The sequence below is a fragment of the Schistocerca cancellata genome, chromosome 8 (genome assembly GCF_023864275.1).
Source record: "Schistocerca cancellata isolate TAMUIC-IGC-003103 chromosome 8, iqSchCanc2.1, whole genome shotgun sequence".
In the NCBI taxonomy this organism is placed as follows: domain Eukaryota; kingdom Metazoa; phylum Arthropoda; class Insecta; order Orthoptera; family Acrididae; genus Schistocerca; species Schistocerca cancellata.
This window is the reverse complement of record NC_064633.1, coordinates 91,718,653-91,742,934: the sequence shown is the minus strand read 5'-3', so window position 1 is coordinate 91,742,934 and position 24,282 is coordinate 91,718,653. Positions and strand designations below refer to the sequence as shown.

The window sequence follows — 24,282 nt, the reverse complement described above, 5'->3', positions numbered from 1 at the left end:
AAAGGTGACTATAAGATGAACATAAAAAATGTAAAACATGGAAAAAGGAATGTAGTTGGGTCAAATAGAGAGACACTGAAGGATTCTTATGAGGAAATGACACACCAAAGGTTGTGACAAGTTCAGCTATTTGGGCAGCAAAATAACGAATGATGGACGAAGTGGAGAGGATATAAACTGTAGACTGGATAGTAAGAAAAACATTTCTGAAAAAGAGGAATCTACTATCATATAACATAAATTTAAGTGTTGGGAAGTTTTTCCTGAAGGTATTTGTCTTGAATGTAGCCTTTTCGGGATGTGAAATGTTGTTGATAAGCAGTTCAGACAAGAATAGAATAGAAGCTTCTGAAATGTGCTACACAAGGATACTGACAATTAAGTGAGTAAACTGATTATCTAATGAGAAGGTACTGGATCAAACTGGTGAAAAAAGAAATTTATGGCACAAGTTGATTAAAAGAAGGGATCAGTTGACAGAACACATTCTTAAGCATCAAGGAATTGTCAATTTGACTAAGGAAAGAAGTGATTGAGAGCAGGATGAAGATTATGGAGGGAGATTATAGTTTGAACGCAGTAAGCAGGTTCAAATGGATGCAGATTGAGAGATCAAGAGACTTCTACAGGATGGACTAGCATGGAGCGCTGCATCAAACCAGTGTGCACACTGGAAAGAGCAACAACTAAGTGTAGTGTATGACTCAATACAGAAGGACAGTCAATGTTATTAGGGTGCAAATTGATAGAGTCAATCCTGACAAATCAAGAGTAAGAAAATGATCAGCTGTGACAGTATATCATTTAATATATAAACATCATACAATATTCATCCGTTGATGTGTTTATACAAAGTATTTAGGTAAAACAGAATTCTCAGGAAAGAAGTATTGTCACACAAGTAACAGTAATCAGAACTCAGTGTGAATATTAGAAGAGGATTCATGGTTTAGTTTATGATGACATTTTGACGAGTAATTCATCCAATATGGGGAACAGAAATTACATTCAGTGCAGCCACAGAAATTTCAATGATGTATGTGGTCAGTAAAAAGTGCAAGTTACAAATTAAAATGAAAATTTTCCGATTTCTCTTTGAATAACTGAAATATAGCTGTTAGACAAAATCAAACAATGGAAAGTCCAGGATGAAGTAAAAACAATGTTACGAAAAGTATAGATTGCTACTCACCACATAGAGGACACAATGAGTCGCAGACAGGCTGCGGCTGCAGCAGCAGGGGCAGTGCTCATGTGAGTGTGCTTTCTACTTCACAAGAAAGCCTCTCAGCCAAAAGCTAAAATGTATAGCAGTCTTTTTGTTGTGCCTGTCTGCAACTCAACATCTCCTCCATAGGGTGAGCAGCACTCTCTCCTTTTCATAACATTGTTGAAAAAGCAGTGATGACACTACCCAGAACATATTTAAGTAAGCCCAATGTAATGTATTGCTGGAAATTTCTCCCTTAGGAAAGGTCAGCATAACTTACTAAACTGCACTTACAGAAAGATCTTAACATAAAAATGACAATGTTGACAACCTAATCCCAGACAGATAATTAAGTTTAGTGGTGGAAAATTTTACAACAGGACACAAAAATATTAAATAATTTTTTTTAAACCTGTAACCATGAATACATATGTACACATTTCACATCTGCAACAATATGGGGTACAAACACAGTACAATGAAAACTGAAATGACAGTATGGCTCTGTCGGGGAGACCCCATCTGGGGTTGTTCGGCCACCTGGTGCATGCCTTTCGATACAATATCACTTTGGCGACAATGAAGACGAGATGAAATGGCTAGGAAACAGTCACCCAGTCCACGAGTGTAGAAAATCTCTGACCCTACTGGGAATCGAACATGGGGCCCTGCAATTCAGAGGCAGTGATGCCAACCACTAGACCACAAGCTACGATACCCAGAATTTGCTAACATATTCCGCATCAGATGTTAACTTCGTTTTTCATCACTTTTGGGAATTTTATGCAATAAACTACTGCTGTTCCTTATTAAGGGTGCAGCCTTTTTATGTAGTTGCAGGGGCAAAAATCTGGATGAATAATTGATCTGACCTTGAAATGTTAGCCAACATGGCCTTGCTGCGCTGGTACTGTAAATGACTGAAAGCAAGGGGAATCTAAACACATTATTTATTATTATATAATACACACAATATTATTTGCTATTATATAACCCAGGATGTGAAGTCCTACTATATGGCTTAGTAATAATTGCATACCCCAGGGCAGCGACTAGTCAGGAAGATGATGTCATCAGAAAAACAAAACTAGTGACAGTGTTGCAGAGTGGAATGTTGGATCCCTTAGTAAGTTAGGTAAGTTAGAGAATTTAAAAGTGGCAATGGATACAATTACTGAAGTGTGGCGGCAGGAAAAAGAAGGTCTCTGGTCTTTCTTTGTATAACACAAGTGTTATAAATACAAAATCAAACAGCATTCATACAGGAGTAGGTCTAATAAAAAGAAAATAGAAATGTGGAGAAATTATTATGAACAGCATGTTCAACACATTGTTATCACGTAGATAGGTATGAAATCAACACTGAACATGATATTTAAAGCTTATATGCCAACTTTATCTACACGTAAGGATAAAAAAATTTAAGGGATTTGGAAATTTGTTTTGGGGAACTGAAACTGAAAAGTGGGAATGGAAAGAAAAATGGGAGAAAATATTTGGGGGAAGGGAATGAAAGGAGCAACTGTCTGGTGCAACTCTGGGACTGTATACATGGAAGAGTCTAAGAGACACCAGAATGTTTCAGATAGATTACAAATGGTAAGACATAGGTTTCAAAACCAAATTTTAAACTGTAAAGTATTTCCAAGGGCCAATAATCAACTGATCTCAATTTTTTGGTTATGAACTACAGATTAAAACTGAAGAAACTGCAGAAATGTAGGAAATCAAGATTAGGCCTGGATAAACTGGAAGACACAGGAGTTGCTGCTAGTTTCCTTTGAAACATTGGGCAACATTTGAATTAAACAGGGAAAAAGAATACAATAGAAGATGAATGGGTAGTTTTGAAGGATGAAATAGAAAAGAGAGCAAGGGTGAACAAGGCAAAAAGATGAGGTCTAGTAGACATTCTTCGATAACAACCGAGACACTGGATTTAACTGAAAAAAGTGTGAGAATAGAAAAATGCGGCAAATGAAGCAGACAAAAAACAGATGTCTAAAAATGATACAGACAGAGAGTGCAAAACTTCTCACCTTAAAAAGTTTAAGCAATTAAGATACACAAAATCTGTTTTGAAATGCTACCCACTTCGGCTCGAGGACAAATGCTACACTGTAGAAGAATGCATGACTATGGGAAAGATAGATGCCACTTGTATGACAATCTGAGGCCTTTGGATAAGAGAGAAACAACTGTATGGGTATCAAGAGCTCAGATGCGAACACAGTACTAAGTAAACAAGGGAAAGCCCAAAGGGCTATACAAAGTAAATGAACTTCAAGCCAATATTATACGAAAACAAAGGAAAGTAGATCACAAAATTGGAGGTATGATACTGTATGAAGAATTTGACAGACTGCTGAAACACCTAAGTTGAGACAAGGTGTCTGGAGCAGATGATATACCCTCACATTTATTTAGTTAGTTGGGAAAGCCAGCCACTGCAAAACTGTTTCATCTGGTGCACAACAAGATGGTGCCGGGTGTAGAGGGCAGAGTCGCATCACTCCTGAAAAAGAATAAAATAAACAGTGCATCATGTAAGAAGTACCAAATATGTCTAGTTAAGGGAATTCTGTGTGTTAAATGCAACTTCTGGTCACATGAGCAATGCACCAAAGTATGTTTAAAATTCATTAGCGAAGATTTCAGTGATCATTTTCTGACTGCTTAGAACAAGAAAATGCTTGTTTAGCATCAGAAGTGAAGCTGAAAGACAAAATTATAAAAGTGCTATTAAGAGACATAGCCGTCTTGAAAAGTGAGATACAATTATTAAGCATCAAGCCAACTGTAGTTGTGTGAAAATACCAATTGTTGCAGACAATAAACAAGAAAATGAGTAAAACATTAATAATGGACAAGGACGCAAAAATCACTGGAGTGATACAATGTCTCATTCCTCAAGAGAATGAGTAGCAGTTTTGGAGCAAACTGAAGACTGTAAATCAATGAACAGATATAAATGGACAAAAGTGGCATAAAACAAGAGATTAAATAATCAGTGCAGTAGTGAAGAAAATACTGTCAAAGACGAGTGTTCATTATCGGTAACAGTAGCTGAAAAACAATGAAGAACCAAATGCAAAAATTTACATATATCCAGGAAACAAGTCTCAATAACTGAGTAAATATCTCAGTAACATATTATGGTCAGAAGAAATGTCAAATGACGAATCCAACAGGAACTACAAAGCTGTATTCCTACACATAGGGGCAAATTCTCTTTGAGGCAGCAGCAAGGAAGAAATCATAGGAGAAACAAGGAACAAGATCTGAATGGCAAGACACAAGGTATCCCTCAAGGTTATATGCTAGGACTCATTTTGTTTCAATTTTACATCAAGGACATATCAATCATCTTAAATACCCCATCCATTTTATTTGCAGATGACAAATCTGTATTAATTGAAGAGCATGGTTTTGTCTCACTGGTTTAACCCTGAGTATCCCAAAAAACCCATGTGATCCAGGTCAGAACAAAACAGTCAACATACCAGGGAATTAAAATAAAAAATCTAGAAGTACTGGATTCTGTGAAATTTTTTGGATCAAACCTACACAAGAATTTAAATGGAACAAACATATGGAATACCTAGTAAACAAATTCTAGTTTTGTATTTGAAACACAAATACTGGCAAAATGCCACTGACTTTTTTTTTTTTTTTTTTTTTGGGAAGTTCAAGCAACTCAACGTGCATACTGAAATCACAGAAAGGAATTATTAAAATGTGCTGCGCATCCAATGATGTCATGCTATCAATTATTTAAAAATCTGAAATTATTTACGGTACTATCATTTTTTGTATAGCAGAACTTATTGCACAACAATAAGGAAAATTTTATGCTCCCTGCACATCGTTTAAATTTATATGTTCAGAGTCATCAGTATAAGGGAATGAAGATTTACAACAAACTTAAAGCAAAGAACCTTCTGAATATGAACCTAGATTCACTGAAAATAACTCTACACGATACTCTTCTTTAGCGATGAACTGAATATCTGAGCAGGATGTAGTTGTCTTGTTATGTGAACATGTAAAGGTATCTTTTCAAAAGAAAAAAAAAAAGAGAGTTACGTTAATGTTTAAAAACACTTCAATCTTATTAACTATAGTTTTATATGAGTAAAATTGTATTAACCAAATTTTGATGTTCCTCCTGTACTCTAATCGAGTAATCAGCATAGGTATGTTACAAGACAAATCAATGGCAAATCACAATCAGTCAGGAAAAATACCCTCAGATTTCAAGAAGAATGCAATAACTACAATTGAACCATCAATTTAACAGATCGTGTTTGCACAATACAGACCTGTATTATATACAGAACAATGGGAAAACTGGTAGAAAGCAATGTCAGGGAAGATCAGTTTGGGTTCCAGGGAAACGTATGAACATGCAACGCAATACTGACCCTATGACTCATCTTAGAAGATAGGTTGAAGAAAGGTAATCATCAATTTATAGCATTTGAAGATTTAAAGAAAAATTTTGGCAATGTTGACTGGAATACACTATTTGAAAATCTAAAGATAGCAAGGATAACACACACAGAGTGAAAGGTAATCTACAACTTGTATGAAAACTAGGATGGAGTGGTAAGACCCAGGACAAAATGGAACCAGTGGTTGAAATGGGAGTGAACAGGGTTGTAGCCTTTACCTGATGCTCTTCAATCTGTACACTGAGCATCTAGTAAAGGAAACAAAGGAGAAATTTGGTAAGGGATTAAATTTAAGGAAGAAGAAGTAAAAACTTTGTGGTTTGATGATGTAATTGTAATTCTCTCATATATGGCAAAAAACATGGAAAGAGTAGCTGAATGAATAGTGTCTTGATAAGAGGTGACAAGATCATCATCATCATCATCATCGTCATCATCATCATCAATAACAACAAGTTACAAAAGGGTAACAGAATTTACTCAAATTAAAGGAACAATTCTGCGGGAATTGTATTACAAACTGAGACACTAAGAGTAATCAATACATTTTGCTGTGTGGGCAGCAAAATACTTTTAACTCATTGACGACTGAGTTAGAAACGACATAAAATGCAGACTGGCAGTAGCAGAGGAAAGCATTCATGAAAAGGAGGAATTTGTTAACTTCGAATATAAACTTAAACATTGAGAATTATTTTCTTAACAAATTTGTCTGGAGTGTAACATTACACAGAAGTGACGAACAGATGATAAATAGTTCAGACGAGAAGAGACCAGCTTTCAAAATGTGATAAGACAGAAGAATGTTGAAGATTAGACAGACCAGAAAGCAAATAATAAGATAAATATGTAGACTGAAGCGATGAATGAAAATTTGTATCAAAGCCGGGTCGGTCTCCTGCCCACTAGGCAGATGTACTAAGCACTACGCCACTCTGGTAGATGATTTGTTCATCTATGATTTTACAGCACTATGTCAATGAAAAGATAACCAGAAAATAGTGAAAGCACAGGGCAAAAACAGTCAAGATTCACAAATCTACTAAAATCAAGTGAGAGGTTTCAAAAGTTTAAGTGCTTAAATGGGTCCGGTGAAACTCACTGATAATTGGGGAATTAGATGTATTCATCAGGCTTCCTTGAACAACTGGTGATAATGAGGGATAGAGATAATAAGACTGACATGATCTGAGGCCTTTTGGGAAAACAGGGTAATAAGTCAGTTTTTACAATGTGTCTCATTTGTGTCACTATACTTCCCTCAATTTCCTGCACACAACTACTATCACATAGGCCTTTGATACATGCCCAACATTTCTCAGTTGAATATGGTTAATTATTTATCAATATTATGCAGATTACATTTTATTACAAACTTGGATAACTGGATTTCAATTTGAAGAACAGATATCACCTTGCATGTAGCAAAAAAGTCTTGCCTCAATTTGTAGAATTGTGAGGAGATACAACTGTATGACTAATAAAAGGATCTTGAATCGAACAGAAATTTTAATTCCATGCTAACAAGAAAAAGGCCCCCAGTGGCAGAATTGACTTTTTGAAACCATCTGTCCAGTGATGTAGGTCCCAGTTATTACACCCTGCAACCATTTACCCTGGCTTACCCTGGTGGGAACAACAGAATCTTGCGTAATGCTCTACAGCTTTACAAACTGGTTGTGTAGCATAAATGTTATAACATGAGCCTCATATGCAAAAGATTATGGGTTCAAATCTCATCAGATGGTTTGAAATATTATATTTTTAAATCTGTACTGAAAATAATGATCAAAATCATTTCAATAGAGATTTAAGAATCAAAGATTTCAAAGCCCCTAATGGAATCAAAATTACATCCTTTTGCATATGAGGCTAGTATAATAATCATTATGCTGCACAACCAATTTGTATAACACTACTATTTGAAAACAGTGGAGATCACACAAAATTGCAAAATTTTGTTTCTCGTCAGTTACTCACAAACAATGGCCAACCAGGATGAATGGTTGCAGTGTACTTGGGAGCTCAGCCTACATCACCATACAGATAGTTTCAAAAAGTTGATCCCTCTGCTTGGAAATAGCAACAAAGCTAATTATTGCTACAACAAACATCCCATAACAATGAAATTTGAGGACTCTCCCAGTGCTTGGAAGCAAATTATTTATGTCAATCTCAAAAAAAGGATGTACTGAAAGATTCACGGGAATTGTCTTTTCACTGGTCACATATTATGATGCTATCAGTCGGTCAGGCAGCATAGTTTCCAATAACAAATCATGAACATCAATTAAAGAAAGGGATGGGATGTGGACTGTGGTGGGGTGGAGTGAAGAGGGAGGGAGGGAGGGAGGGAGGAAATGAAGACAGAAGAAGTACTAATTACAGCATGTCTCAGGAGGAATGTCGATATTCAGAGATGTCACAGGGACCATCATTTGAAGTGAAAAAGTTGAGTAAACATGGGCTCTAAACTGCATATCTTAAGAGCTATGAGCACTTGTTCAGTACAAGAGATTGCTTTGACAGTAGCAAAGATGAATAAGTTGTTTGGTTGGTTTAAAAGACGACAGAAGGGACCAAACTACGAGGTCATCAGTCCCTTGTTCCTAATAAAACAATGCCGCAAGTGTGAGAAGAAAACGGATGAAACATATAACACAAAACGGAAAGAAAGGAAAAGCCACAAGAATGAAGAGGAGGCAACAAACACTAAAAGGAACAAAAGAGGACAACAAAACAACAGAGATATGCTAGAAACAGAAGAGAGTAAAACATGAAAGCAGATTACAGTGGCTGGCCAACCACCAGAATAAAAAGGGAAAGTCAGCCACAATGCGATACATTAAAACCTCCACCCTAAAAGCACTAGCGTGGAGTACACAGAGGGACAAAGGACATTTGCTAAAACCTACATTGAAGTATAAAACACTCTCTCACGGATAAAACGTAAAACTAAAGCTGCTGTGGAGCCATTGTCGCCCAACACCAAAGGCAGTTTGCTTGGAATGTTAAAAGTTTGCCGCAGAGCGGCTAAAAGTGGGCAGTCCAGCAAGAGGTGGACGACTGTCATTTGGAGGCCACAGCAACTGAGGTGGGTCCTCGCGATGGAGGAGGCAACCATGCGTTAGCCACGTATGGCCAATGCAGAGCCGGCAGAGGACAACTGATTCCCTGCAAGAGGCCTGCATGGAAGACTTCTACACATTCTTAGTCTCCTTAATGACATGCAGTTTGTTATGTGTGCTGTTATGCCACTCCGGCTCCCAAAGCCGGAAAACCCTGCTGTGTAAGACAGAACGTAGGTCAGCTTCAGAGATGCCTATATCCAGAAGCGGTTTCCGCATCACCTGTTTGGCCAGCCTGTCGGCAAGTTCGTTTCCGGGGATTCCGACATGTCCTGGGGTCCACACAAACACCATGGAATGGTGGGACTGTTCCAGGGCATAGATGGACTCCTAAAAGGATGTTACCAGAGGTTGGTGAGGGTAGCACTGGTCGATAGCTTGAAGGCTGTTCAGTGCGTCAATAAACAGGAGAAATGACTTGCCAGGGCATGAGCGCATGTACTCAAGAGCACGAGATATGGCCGCTAGCTCTGCAGTGAAAACACTGCAGCCAACTAGCAAGGAGATCTGCTCAATGTCTCCTCCATGAACATATGCAAAGCCTACGTGACCATCAGCCATTGAGCCATCGGTGTAAAGTACTTCAAAGACCCGGAACACGTCAAGAATCGAGAGGAAGTGACAGCGGAGAGCGGCGGGGTTAACAGAGTCCTTAGGGCCATGCAAAAGCTCCAAACAAAGCTGCGGCCGAGGCATACACCATGGAGGTGTATGTGAATGGACGGCAAGTAGAGGTGGTAAAGGGAAGGACTCCAATTCAGAGAGAAGGGACCGCAGGCGAACTGCAATCATTAGCCCCAATCTGGGCTGCCAATGCGAGAGATGGACTGCCACGGGTGGGGAAGGAGACAGTGATTTGGATGTTCAGGGGAACTATAAATGTTTACCACATGACTGGCAAGCAGCTGCGCACGTCTGATCTGCAGTGGAGGGACACCAATACGCTGATCGCCCGACTCGTCCTAAAAGCTCCTGTCGCTAATCACACCCCACAGCGGTGCACAGGGTCAAGTAAATGCAATGCTGAAGGCACTGCCGAACCATAAACCACACTCCTGTAGTCGATGCAGGATTGGCAAGGGCTCTGTAGAGCTGTAGAGCTGCAGAAGCATACAGCAATCTGCACCCCAATTGGTGTTGCTCAGGCAACGGAGGGCATTGATGTGCTGCCAGCACTACTGCTTAGGCTGATGAAGACGAGGGAGCCAAGTCAATCGAGCATCAAAAACTAGTCCTAGGAATTGATATGTCTCCACTAAGAATAGTCATTAAGGTTAAGTGCGGGTTCTGGATCAACAGTACGATGCCGACAGATGTGCACGACACACGACTTTGCAGCTGAAAACCGGAAGCCATGGGCTAGAGCCCATGACTGCGCCTTGTGGATGGCTCCCTGGAGGTGCTGCTCAGCAACAACAGTACAGGAGCAGCAGTACGAAATGCAGAAGTTGTCTGCATACAGAGAAGGTGAGACAGAAGCCCCGACAGCTGCTGCTAGACCGTTAATGGTCACTAAAAATACACACACATTCAATACAGAGCCCTGCGGGACTCCATTCTCCTGGATAAGGATGGAACTATGGGAGTAACCAACTTGGGTATGGAAAGTACGGAGCCACAGGAAGTTTTGGATAAAAATCAGGAGTGGCCCGGAGACCCCACTCATACAATGTGGCAAGGATATGATGTCGCCAAGTCGTGTCGTATGCTTTACGTAAGTCAAAAAAGAAGGCAATCAAGTATTGCCGCCTGGAAAAGGCTGTTCGGATGGCAGACTCAATGGACACAAAATTATCAGTGGTAGAGCAACCCTGGTGGAAGCTGCCCTGACATGGAGCCACCAAGCCACGTGACTCCAGGACCCAACCCAACTGCCGACATACCACACACTCAAGCAGCTTACAAAGAACGCTGGTGAGGCTGATGAGCTGATAGCTATCCACATCAAGTGGATCTTTACAGGATTTGAGCACCAGAATGATGATGCTCTCCTGCCATTGCGATGGAAAGACGCCATTGCACCAGAGCTGGTTGAAGATGACGAGAAGATGTCGCTTGTAGTCAGATGAGAGATGTTTAATCAAGTGGCTGTGGATGTGATCAGGCCCAGGAGCTGTGTCGGGGCAATTTGCAAGGGCACTGAGGAGCTATGACTCTGTAAATGGGGCCTTATAGGATTCACTGCAGTGTGTAGTGAACGAGAGGAATTTCACTTCTGGCCACTTTTTGCGTGTGTCAAAGGCTGGGAGGTAATTCTACAATGCAGAGGCTCGAGCAAATTGCTCAATGAAGTGTTTGGCAATCACGTTTGCATTGATACATAACTCGCCATTTATGGTAACACCAGGGACAGCTGTTGGGGCATGGTACCCGAAAAGAGATTTGATCTTTACACAGACTTGCGAAGGTGCCGTGTAGCACCCAATGGTGAAGACATATCTCTCCCAACACTCCTTCTTCTGTTGTTTGATAAGGTAGCAAACACGGGCACGGAGCCATTTAAAGGCTATGAGGTGCTTCAGGGAAGGGTGCCGCTTATGCTGCTGTAGAGGTCACTGATGCTCCTCAATTGCATCAGCGACTATCTGTTACCACCAAGGGACTGCCTTCCGCCTCGGGCATCCTAAAGAGCGAGGGATCGCATTTTCTGACGCAGAAACAATTGCGCTAATCAACTGCTCAACCATCACATTGATGTTACCGTGTGGGGGAGATTCAACGGTGACAGCAGAGGTGAAAGTTCCCCAGTCCGCCTTGTTCAAAGCCCGTCTGGGCAGGTGCCAGTGTGCCTGACGCTGGGGCAGTGACAGGAAGATGGGGAAGTGGTCACTACCACACAGGTTGTCATGTGCTCTCCAGTGGATAGATGGGAGAAGTCCTGTGCCACAAATTGATAAATCAATGGCCGAGTAACTACGATGAGCCACACTGAACTGTGTGGTGGCCCCAGTATTTAAGAGGCAGAGGTCGAATTGCAACAGTAAAGTTTCGACATCTCTGCCTCGGCCAGTAAGCATGGTACCAACCCACAACAAGTTATGGACATTAAAATCTCCCAGAAGTGGGAAAGATTTAGGGATTTGATCATTCAATGCAGCTAATTCATTCAGGGGTACTGCACCATCTGGAGGAAGATATACATTGCAGACAGTTATTTCCTCTGTGGTCCTTACTCTGACAGCCACAGCTTCAAGAGGGGTTTGAAGGGCACATGTTCACTACAGACTGATTTTAGGACATGAACGCAAACTCAACCTGACACTTGATTATAGTCGCTACGGTTCCTGTAATATCCCTTATAGCCGCAGAGGGCAGGGGTTCACACTGCTGGGAACCAGGTTTCCTGGAGGGCAATGCAGATAGCAAGTGTAAAGCTTAACAGTTGCCGTAGATCAGCCAGGCGGTTGAAAAAACCACCGCAATTCCACCGGAGGATGACATTGTGAGACTGGGAAGGCATGTAACATTCAATGAGGCAGTTTATGCCTCAAGTCACCTGCTGTCACCAATTTATTGCCTGAGCAGTCTATATCCATTGTGTCTGAGGGTCTCGCAAGATCTAGGTCCTCCAAAATCTCCACTCTATCCTCAGCCACAGAGCCCTGTAGGTAATAGTGGTGTGGTTGCCACAGCAACTTCCTTTGTCTCCGGGGCTTTCTTTTTGGATTTCTCTCACTGCTCCTTGGATTTCACTGGCTGGGAGGACTTCACTGGCTCAGTCTCTGGGACTGAGGATGAGTGTGAAGCCCTAGGACCAGCTGCTTTTGGACCCTTTAGCCACTGGCCACTGGCAGGTGTTGTCTTTTCCACTAGAAGAAACCTGAGAAGGGAGTGACCCAACGGACCCCTTCCTAGCGAAAGAAACCGAAGAAGACCCTCGCTTCTCTGGCTTAGAAGTGGGGACAGATGTCCCCGATGGTTTGGAGGGGGGGGGGGGGGGGGTGCTGCTCCTGAAGTAGATGGCGCAGGAGCAACAGTGAAGGAATTGCCACCCACCATCAAGGGGGCAGGTGTAGTCTTCTGGCTCTGAGAGGTGACCTGTGTTGGCAGAGCTGATGGTGCCAGAACTGTTGTAGCAGTGGCGTAAGATCATGTCATACGCACAGGATGCAGGCATCCAAATTTTCTCTTAGCCTCAGTGTAGGTCAACCTGTCTAGGGTCTTGTACTCCACGATTTTCCTTTCTTTCTGGAGAATACTGCAGTCAGGTGAGCAAGGCGAATGGTGCTAACAGCAGTTGACACAGATGGGAGGTGGGGCACATGGAGTATTGAGATGTAATGGGCATCCGCAATCTCAGCATGTGATGCTGGAAGCACAGCGGGGAGGCATATGGTCGAACTTCCAGCACTTAAAGCACCGCATCAGGGGAGGGATATAGGGGTTTACATCACACCGGTAGACTATCACCTTGACCTTCTTGGGCAATGTATCTCCTTCAAAGGCCAAGATAAAGGCACCGGTGGCAACCTGATTATCCTTTAGATCCCAGTAGACATGCCGGATGAAATGTACAACTCGCCACTCTAAATTGGCGCGCAGCTCGTTGTTGGAATGCAAAAGAAGGTCTCTGTGAAATATGATACCCTGGACCATATTTAAGCTCTTATGGGGCGTGATGGTTACAGTAACATCCCCCAGCATGTCACAAGCGAGTAACTCCCGTGACTGGGCAGAGGATGCTGTTTTGATCAAGACTGACCCAGATCTCATTTTGGACAAGCCCTCCACCTCCCCAAACTTGTCCTCTAAATACTCAACAAAAACTGAGGCTTCATCATCATGAAAGATTCCCCATCAGCTCTCGAACATACAAGATACTGGGGTGAATAAGATCAGATGCCATCCTTAGCCTGACGTTCCTCCCATGGTGTGGCCAGGGAGGGGAATGATTTGGGGTCATACTTCTTGAATTGAGCTCGTGATCACTTAGAGACTGCTGGTGTTTCACCACCAGCAAGAGATGATAGACTACGCTTCATCGTGTGTCATCTGCCCTGATGCCACCCACTCCGACCAGGGGCCCTTCCCACAGGCACCATCCAGCTGCAGCAAAGGCCACCAGGCAGGATGGCCATTGCCGGGAGTCCCAATGTCCCATGGGGATGGGCATCTACCCCTTGGCATATGTGGGGAGTTAACGGCGCAGGCATCAGCAGAGTGATCCCTGTGTGGTCAAGAGGCTACATGGCGGCCGCACCACAACGGCCTGGCTACTGTGCTGGATATCAGCTGCAAAGAAGTCCATGGTCATTGTTGATGCAGAAATCGACACTGCATAGTGCATGGTGGAAAACACACCCAGGAAGGTGTGCTAACCCAAGAGATGGAGAATGGGCAGGACTGCAATGTGACGACAAGAAGGTGGGCTAAAGATCTCAATGCTTGTAAGGTGCCCTTCTCCATTGGCTCGCTCTTCACGAAAATTTTGAAGAATGGAGGTCAAACCCTACAGGGGACCATCACATAAAGGCTGAAACATGTGAAACTCCTTTCAGTCATCTTATACGACAGGCAGGAATACCTTGGGCCTACTCTAACCCCCAGACCTGCAGGTGGGGATGAAAAAGTGCTCCTAGCTTGTAATGTATGCATTTTAGAGTCAATGTTTACTAAACTTCTTTCTTCGAATGATCATCCCTGTAATATCCCTGAATGTAGACCATCTCTCCTGAGAAACCCAGTATAGAGTTAGTTACTGATGGCATCCAAAACATTCATGAGTTATATCAGTAAACGACACTACTAACAGTGGAAAACTGGTTATTTCAAATATAGTTTGAACATCCATTGCATACAAATTGTGAACATTAATCCAAATTATTTTTTATGCACAATACTAGTCCAGTGAGAGGGGAAGCAAGTTGGGAGTTTCACATCCCATCGTACAGGTCTTAGAAAAAGAGAAAAATTTCATACTACACAAGGCTGATGCAACTGACCAGTTGCAGTTTTGAAGAAAACTCTTATCATTGCTTTGAAATGCTTTAATGAAGCCAAAGGAAACCTGATATTGTCAATTTCTAATCAAGCAATATGCCTCACACTGAATCAAAGGTTCAGTCTGTTACTAATCTCCTTTGTAAACAGAAGTAGTATCACATCATTCTTCTTCTAGACTTACCTTTCTGGAGAAGACAAGTATGTCACTCACCCTTACACCAACAATTCTCAACGATGTGAAGGACCGAGTGGATTTCCCACATTCATGGCACATGTCTTATACAGAGAATATTTTATCCAATATAATAAGAATATTCTGGATGTTCCAAGTTCACACTACTTTTCATTGATCAGTGAACCAACACAAGGGACAGTGATTTAAAGAGAGACATGGAGTCGCCAATCAATAAAGAGAGACTGCTGATTAGTCAGCAGCATACACACTTTCCTACAGCCCTACAAGTCTGCCTCAAGCAAGTAAAACACAAGTATCCTGATACTGCATTCTAACATCTGTGGTACACTGATAAAAATGAGTGAAAATTCAAACAAAAAAGATCAGGGCAGATGTTTCTGGCTAAATACGACATTTAACTGTTCACTGTGATTCCACAATAAAACACCTGTTGAAACAGCAAATGACAAAGTGGGGCAGTAACATTTTCAAAAGTTAAATTTTACAGTTGCATTATGGACCATGGTTATGTTGGTCTTTCATTTAATTTCGACTCACTATAAGTACGCTCTGATGGATAAGTTCATACACCTTTACTGTTGCACTACTAGCAGAACACCTTCATTTCTCTTTTTGTAAGCTTGTCATTATCACCCAGCAAGGTATGACAAAATTCCAGAACATAAGTTCCACTGCTCAACACAGAATGCAACAGAAATAGACAGCTCACGAAGTTTACATGGAGACCTTCTGAATATGTCTCAACATAACTATCACGTTGACATACTCGTTGTATCAAGGCACCATAGCTGTATCACAATATCAACGCCTAGTTTACACAACGACATTGGGTTGCACCACTAGTTGCGTAGAATGAGTTACGCACAAATGGTTTCATATTTGACTGTAGATATGGTGAAACCAGTATACACTTAAGTTTCGTCGTTTTGTGGGTCCCCGAGTCGTGTCTGGAATGAAAGTTTCGGCAGCTGCACATTGCACAAGTTGTGATGAAGTTAAAGCTTGTTACGTGGAATCGCTGCATAAGGAAAAAAATAACAAAATGTGTTTTGATTCGTGACTGGGTGAAGAAAAGATGTCAGCTTGGTTGCTCAGCATCCATTCTGAAATAATTTGTAATGGGAGACCCAAGAAGTTCTTTTAATCATCTTAGAATGTCACCAGAACTGTTCACATTTCTCCTAAATAAGAGTTAATTATGTAATAAGGAATAAAGATATTGTAATGCATGAAGCACCGTCGCCAGAACTGAAATTACATATCACATTGCATGCATTACAATCGAGAACACTCGGCATGCTATAAGATGTGGTTTTAGTTGGTGATGGCGCTTTTTCATTAACAACAATAATTATTAACAGTAATGATTATTAACATTAACTGCAGTAATTATTTGAAGCAGGCCGCAATAAGAAGAGAGTGGTTTGCAAACTACTCTCTTGAAGATAGATTTGTAGTGGCAATATTTCAAAATTCAAACATATGCGAATGGGGAGCACTGCAGTGACATTTTAAATAGATGAATATTGAATAAGGAATGTAGCTTCTTGATTTGTGTAGCCTTCCCTCCTGTTGAATAAGGAATGTAGCTTCTTGATTTGTGTAGCCTTCCCTCCTGTCAACAATATTCTTTTTTAAGAAGAAGAAGAAGAAGAAGAAGAAGAAGAAGAAGAAGAGTCGGCCAACTCGAATGATGGGATTTTAGCCTTGTAGACAAGAGCATTTCTACAGCTAGAATTACATTTGCTTTTATTTTTCTTAATTTCCTAATTCAATAAATTTTGCACTGCAGCTCAGATATTGTCAAACTTTCTATGTTCTGATCACACGTGACGGTCTCAGGAGCAGCAGTATGTTGCTTATTTTTGTAATCAGCATCACTGAAATCTCACAAACACCTATGCAAAGCATAGATATAGAAAAGCAAACGTTATTCTCCATTCCCCACTTCATATTTCAGTTTGTCTACACTCTACGAACTCACATAACCTCAAAACTCATGCAACTAGTGTCGCCAAAGCTGGAACACCCCGAAACTGTTTAGTTCACCAATGAGTTGCGCAAACACGCAGTGGCCAGTAGCACAGTTGCCTGCAACCTACTGTATCGTGTAAACTAGGTTTAACAAGAAACAAGATGTAACTTTTTTTTTTTCACACTGCAGTTCTTCTTGCTGGCAAGATATTTGCAGATGATAATGCTGTCAAACAATTTGTCATAAATGGTGACAGTGCTTCAATATGCAAATACAAAATGTGATGCATCTTTATAACAAACTTTAGTTCTATTTCACTGACAGTACTTATGTTCTGGATACCCTCTGTAATCAATGAAATACTGTAACAGTTTGTAGACACCTATAATTTTGATACTAGATGAACTTTACATTTAGTTTCTTGAAGATAATCTTCTATTTCCACACATGGTTTATTCAGTGGATATATTACAATCCAAAAACATTCAGGATATTATTTGCTGGGGCCTGACTTCTAGCAATTGCTAAATAAGACATTAAACACACACTTCTTATTTACACTTTTAAATGAAAAGTGTTGCATCAACATTAATTATCTAAATATTTTTATAATTGCAGCTCTACATTCATTCTAAATACTCAAAGAAATAGTAGTGGCATCATTAGTATTCAGAAAAAGATTTAAAGCAATCTAAGATTAGCTCCAAGTAAGAAGTACCAGACTACAAACTAATACCATGGCTTTAACTATTTCCATTCCTTCACATACATAAATTCTACTTACATTTTCATAACAATAACAATAACACTACAACACAATCATTAGTTCATTTTTGTCATTTTATTTATTTTCATAACTTTTAATGTAATTGTCATATTCAGTCACATAACTTTCCAAAATTTGCCCTTTTTGACTATAATACTAGGTAACAGTTTCCAAAAGACCAACAGATAACAGATTCCAGCAAGTGAAAGTAAATGATCTAAATTTGTAGTTTAAGGGAAGTTAATTCACATTTGCAAGTAATAAAAACACTTGAATGTTCTGAAAGCACACATTTCTCACACTTTGAAGCCAGAAGACTATCTAATAATTAAAAGTAAATTATTACAACAGCAGACCAGTTAGTATCCACCTGCTGAAACAAGATGCTAATAGCATTTCATTACAATATGTTCACTAGTCCTCTTACTACATCAAGAAGTGCATAAAGGACTGCACACAACTTTCAGAGCATAAACGAATTAGAGAAACAACATACAACTATCAGAATGCAGAATACTACTATTTTCAATGTTAGATTGCCCAGACAAACAGAAGCCTCTGTCTGAATAATTATATTGCATTGTTTACATGAATTGTACTCTATGGGAACATACTTAACATAAAACTGGCAGCTTATTGATCGACGGCCTCCTTGTAGAAGAGAGGAAACAAACACAGAGGTACTTCCATTCCAGCCATTCAGGATACAGGAAAAGTCACAGGAAATGTCACCTGAGACTTAAGTCCATGGATAGATCTGTAGGAAATATGGTACTCAGGATACTAGTTATGTATAATACCAACTAAAAGGTCGTATGATTCCATACAAATATCTTTTGCTGTCCTGCCACGTACAAAGCACGTTGTCACAAGCGTGGATCAGAGCAAATTAACTGCAGGTCCAGAGAGGTTAATTGAACTACCTCAGGGCAGCAATATTGTTCCAGGTGACTCCATAGAGTTACATCCCCACAGATAAAATTTTCCCTCAAATTCTATTGAGGGTTCTGGGCGAATTTCTGTGACTTTTCCTGAATAAAAATAAAAGTGAGCAGCTTTCCTCTATTGATGACATTTCTTTTGGTATATTTCGAACAGTACAAATAGAATTACTATGTGCGAGTTGCTGCAATAAACCAATAACTGAGGAAAAAGAAACCATATATTAGAACGCAGAGAGTAACGCAAAAATAAGCATGTCACTTCTTTCACTTTGTATTGAACATGACATTTTGTCATTCTTGTCATCCTTTACGTAAGTATTCCTGAGGTTCTCAATTGTTTAGGAAATGTTTTGTGAATAATTTCATTTCATAAATGGATTAACACATCACAAGTGATAAGTTTTGTAGGAGGAAAGGGTCTGACACAAATCTTTTATTATAGTGTTATATTATTAACTATACTAAGCTACCACTGCAATATTCATTATAAAGAAAATGCTTCCTCAAGCCTAAGCATTTAGATTAGTCTTCGTGGTGGAAAGTATATAATGAACTTTTGACAGGTCATGCAGCAGTGTACACTTCCCCAGGCATTCCCAACACTCCTCCAGCCACATCTGCAATTCTTCTGCAAAGTACACACTTCAGCAACCTTTGGTGCACTGAGGTATCACAGGTAGGCTGACAGCGACTCTGCCTTGTTCAATTAACAAGTGAGGTAGGACAGAAAATCTCAAATACTGGTTGAAAATACCGTCCAAGTGCTATACAGTATACATAACACTGTTTTAGAAACAATATTGTACAAATCATTTTTCCAGTTTTCTGAATTTCGGTCAGTACGCACACTTTATTCGGCAGACCAGTAGTTACTACGGGAATTACAATTTTTCACTTCTTTAGAATGAAAATGAAGCTAAAAGAATACCATGTTAAAAAAAAAGGGAAGATGCCAATATTAATGAATCATTTTGCAAATGTATGCAGAGTGTCTGACGTTGGCTTTTTCACAGCTCTACAAACAAGTCCTAATCTTTGTGTGATAGTTCAATATCTATGCCAGTGATGTAATGCCTTTTAGAAACAATTGCATTTTCAATCTGGTTTACTTTCAGTTTAATCAGTAGCACAGCTTCATTTCCTAATACTTATTAAAATGTGAAACACAATCAACTAGATTGAGGATGATGTGTGACAATTCTTGGGGAAGTGGAGCAAGCAGAACACTATTGAGTTCCAGTGAAACCTATCACAACAGCCACAGTAAGTCCAAAGACCTCTGCAGCACTTTTGAGTACCATCTACGAAATGTAAATTGTGAATGTTACTGGAAAAGGGAAGGAAAAGAGGCAGAACAAGCTTGGATTGGGCGAGTAAACCAAAAATGCCCTTTCAAAAGAACCATCTTAGCATCCATCTCAAGCAGTTTAGGGAAATTGTGGAAATTCCAAACCAAGATGACTGGAGGGGAATTTACACCACCGTCCTCCCCAATGTGTGTCCAGTGTCTCACCACTGCATCTTAACTGGAGCCACTATGGTGTTCTGTAGGATAATAATGGCAATGTGATTCAGTTCCAAACTAGATAGTACCTCTACTAACAGTTACACACTGTGTTACAACTAAAGTGAAATGGCCATTGTAACAATCTGCTCACAATGCAACTAGATGTAAAACAAACTGAGCAACTAGACTCATCCTGGATTCTGTGTACTCCAGTGGCTCTATAATAGTCACTTTCTACATCTAAATCTATACTCCACATGCAACTGTGGTGTATGGTGGAGGGTACCATGTAACACAACCAGCCATTTCCTATTCCACTTGCACATAGGGTTAGGGAAAAATGATTGACTATATGCCTCCATACGAGTCCTACTCTCTCTCTAGTCTTCACAGTCCCTACACAAAATGTACATTGGCAGCAGCACAATCAGTGTGCAGTTAGCTACAAACACCACTCCTCTAAATTGTTTCTATAGCACTCCTCCAAGGATCCCCATTTGAGTTCATTAAGCACATCTATAACACTCGTGTGTTGATTGAGCCTACCGATAAGAAATCCAGCAACATGCCTCTGAACTGCTTCAATGTCTTTTTGTGATCCCACCCAATGGGGATCCCAAACACTTTTGCAGTACTTGAGAATGGATAGCACAAGTAGGCTTTATAGGTCTCTTATGGATGAGCAGCACTTTCCTAAAATCCTCACAATAAACAGAAGTCAGCCATTCGTCTTCCCTGCTACCATTTTTACATGCTCATTTCCTTTGATATTGCTTTGCAACATTACACCTAGATATTTAATCAATACGTTTGTGTTGAGCAACACACCACAAATACTGTATTTGAGCATTACAGGATTGTTTTTTCCTACTCATCTGCATTAACTTGAATTTTTCTCCATTTAGACCAAGCTGCCATTCACCACACAAAAAAGAAGTGGTGTCCAACTCGCCCTGTACTCATATAGTCAACCACCCCATGTACTCCAGCATCATTTGCGGACAGTTGCACACTGCTGCTCACCCTGCCTTTTAGATCATTTATGTTTATGGAGTACAAGAACAGTCATATTAAACTTCCCTGGGACACACTTGATGCTATCCTTGTCTGATGAACAATCACTGTCAAGGACAACACACTGGATTACTTCATAAATCTTCAAGCCATTCACATATCTAAGAAGACATTACATATGCTCCGACCTTCATTAACTATGTGCAGTGAGGCACTGTGTCAAATGCTTTTCAGAGATCTAGGAACATGGAATCTACAGTAGTAATCACACTTTTTTATACCTTATTTATGTGGGAAGTGGCTGCCACTGCAACACGTTTTGGAGATATTTGAAATAATTTAAGCATTAAACATATAGCTCTGAAGAACTGCAACATGAAGATTCAGCTATAGAGACTGATAGCCACAAAACAGCTTATCTATATTTGGAATGTTTGTCATACAGCCACTTTTACAGTGCTTATCATCTCTCCTATGCACATTCAGCTCTCTCATAATTTCATCATTAAACCTTGTTTTGTATTATGATATGTCCGACAATGTGTAAACAGGACAATGGACAAATTCAGAATCAATTTCAGTATTTTTCCAAATATCAGTAAATACCTTGATGTAAATACAAAGTGAGATATAGCTCTGTGTTTTAAATTATTTTGGTTATTATTATTATGATGTTGCATAAACGAGGTTTCTAATCATTCTACTTTTACTGAGTTCCTATTTTTTTTTCAATACACAAAGATTTTGTAGATAAGCTGTTGGAACAAAATATCTACTATTAATTCAACAAGAATTGCCAAACCCAATGCACAAAACTTTATATTCATCTTTACTGCACAGTAATGAAGTCTACTAATTTCATATAGTATGTTATTCACACTTCTTGTGTACTTACTATAGAGTGTGCAGTAACAGTAATATTCAAAAGGATGCTGACATCACAATGAACAAATCTTGTATAAGTTTTATACTGAGATTAAGAAATGCACTGATTTTTTTACCACAATGCTGAAGAACTACACAATTTACTTAAAGAAATCATTGGTGTACAATGTGGTTTTATTGATAAACTGATAGTTTTCAGTGAAGCTCAGTTCATCTGGCAGTAATAAATTTATTTCCCTGAATTTTATTTACTTAATGGGAAATATCTGACAAAACAGAAAACTTCAACCAATAGCTATTTGCATCATCTATGTACATCAAGTCCTTCAGATTATTTCACTGATGGACTCTACAATTACATGAAAAATGGAAATGATTACAATACGTATATCAGTCATATTAACTAAAAAAAAGTAACTGCAAGATACATATTTGAAACTTATATTACAGAATTCAACACTAATAAGGTCTAAGTTAAGATAAATCATTTCCCTAACATTAACTAACATACAATAAATGATAAGTAAGATGGTTTCCAAAATTATTGCAAATTTTACATCAAGAACCATAGTAATGTAACAACTGTGATCAGTGAATCAAAGAACACAATAGTGACATTAAGAAAAACATTATGACACTTTATTTCCCAATGAATGGACAAACTATCAGTCTACAAATTGAAGAGGAAGGTGTGTGTGTGTGTGTGTGTGTGTGTGTGTGTGTGTGTGTGTTTTCTTTAAATAAATAACATAAAAATGAAATAGTGTTATTCATTAGAGTGTTAATTAAGCTTACAATTTATATATTATTTGTAAATTGTGTGGCAACACAAAGTGAAATATGCTGAGGCTTTGTGACAAGTGCTGCATTTTCTGTATTTACCACTTCAAAGTTTAAATACGAGCGGATGAAGTAACACTTCAGGGCACAACTGTCTACTGTAGTACATAAAGATGGAGAAGAAACTAAATAAAATATGAACATTACATCTTAAGATACTAGAATCAATTGGCAGACATGTCTGCAATACACACTTTCTCAGATGATGTGCAGCACTGATCTCAATGTTGACTGGTCTACATAAGTAATACAGCACATCCTGGGAACCCCGTTTTCACAAAAGCTTTTATATCAGCAAAATTCATACGATGAACAACCCACTTAATACTTATTACATGCAGACAGACATGCATGAGAATCCATCCTTTCCTGATTCCATACTGTTGGCTCATGAAGTTCAACAAAGCTGCATTAGGACTGTACAACAGGTTTGCAATGGGCACAACTGTGTGTCCTACATGACCTGTGTAATGATTTCACACATGCGATTTATAGTTTGTAATTTTATGTTAGACACACTTTTTGGGTGGAGAGCAAACACTGAATTCTGGAATAATTTTGCTATGGGAATGCCAAACTGTGTACACACATCATTTTACACAAGAGAGAAATTTACCAATCTGCATAAAGGTAACTGCACAAAGCATTCATAGTATGCAATCTTAAAGCTGCAGTTTGTCTCAGATAAGGGTCAGAGCAGTAAAGGGGCAAAAGCGAAATTTAAAGTTTAGCACAAATTTGACATTCCCTGCAAACTACTAATACCCAAAGCAAAAAAAAAAAATCAACTCTCAAAACTTACCGTAATAGTCGAATGCGTGAGCTGGATGGGGGACAGGAAAAAGAAAACAAACAAGTGTACTAAAATTTTTTTATAATACTGATGAACATCTGTGTTTTGTATCTTTATAACCAATTGGTAACGAATGATCCTAGTCCCACACCATGATAGAAGCCAAGCGTGGACATCATCACTATTTTCGCCACCATAAAATTTATTTAAATGCTCTCATTAAAATGTACTGTGGGAACAGGGGAAGAAGGAGAAATATGAACAGCCCAACAAATTATTTCCCACATTTACTTAGTAAAATGTTGTTTGTTGCAGCATTTTGCTCATGGCAGCACTACATGTGTGTGGGCTTAGGGTCAAACAACGAAATTTTATTTAACACATGTAAATACTGCTATAAATGTGATAAATATTCCCAAACAGGTAGATACTTAGCTGGTCTGAAACTAAAGCTCTAATTTTCTTTTAATCTCTAATCTTAACTTCAAAATGGAACAGAGTTCAGATTGAGGTTACCTGTAGAACAGTTATTTATCAAGTATGGGTACACTTAAGCTTGTTAGTTTTAAATGTGTGTATGATAATTTTAGTGTGCATCAGTTCAAGAATAGAAATGTTATACACAAC

The 24,282-nt window shown here is 39.4% G+C and overlaps 1 protein-coding gene across 18 annotated transcripts in view; it reads right to left on the bottom strand.

Moving 5' to 3' along the window:
- LOC126095287 (cytoplasmic dynein 1 intermediate chain) overlaps nt 1-24,282 on the bottom strand; it is a 197,842-nt gene that overhangs the window by 72,269 nt on the left and 101,291 nt on the right. For 12 of the 18 annotated variants that reach the window (XM_049910054.1, XM_049910056.1, XM_049910059.1 and 9 more), the window contains one exon: nt 23,665-23,685. The exons of the other annotated variants lie outside the window; for them this stretch is intronic. In XM_049910054.1, the coding sequence (XP_049766011.1) occupies nt 23,665-23,685 (21 nt within the window). The remainder of the gene's footprint in view (nt 1-23,664; nt 23,686-24,282) is intronic. 18 annotated transcript variants of the gene reach the window in all.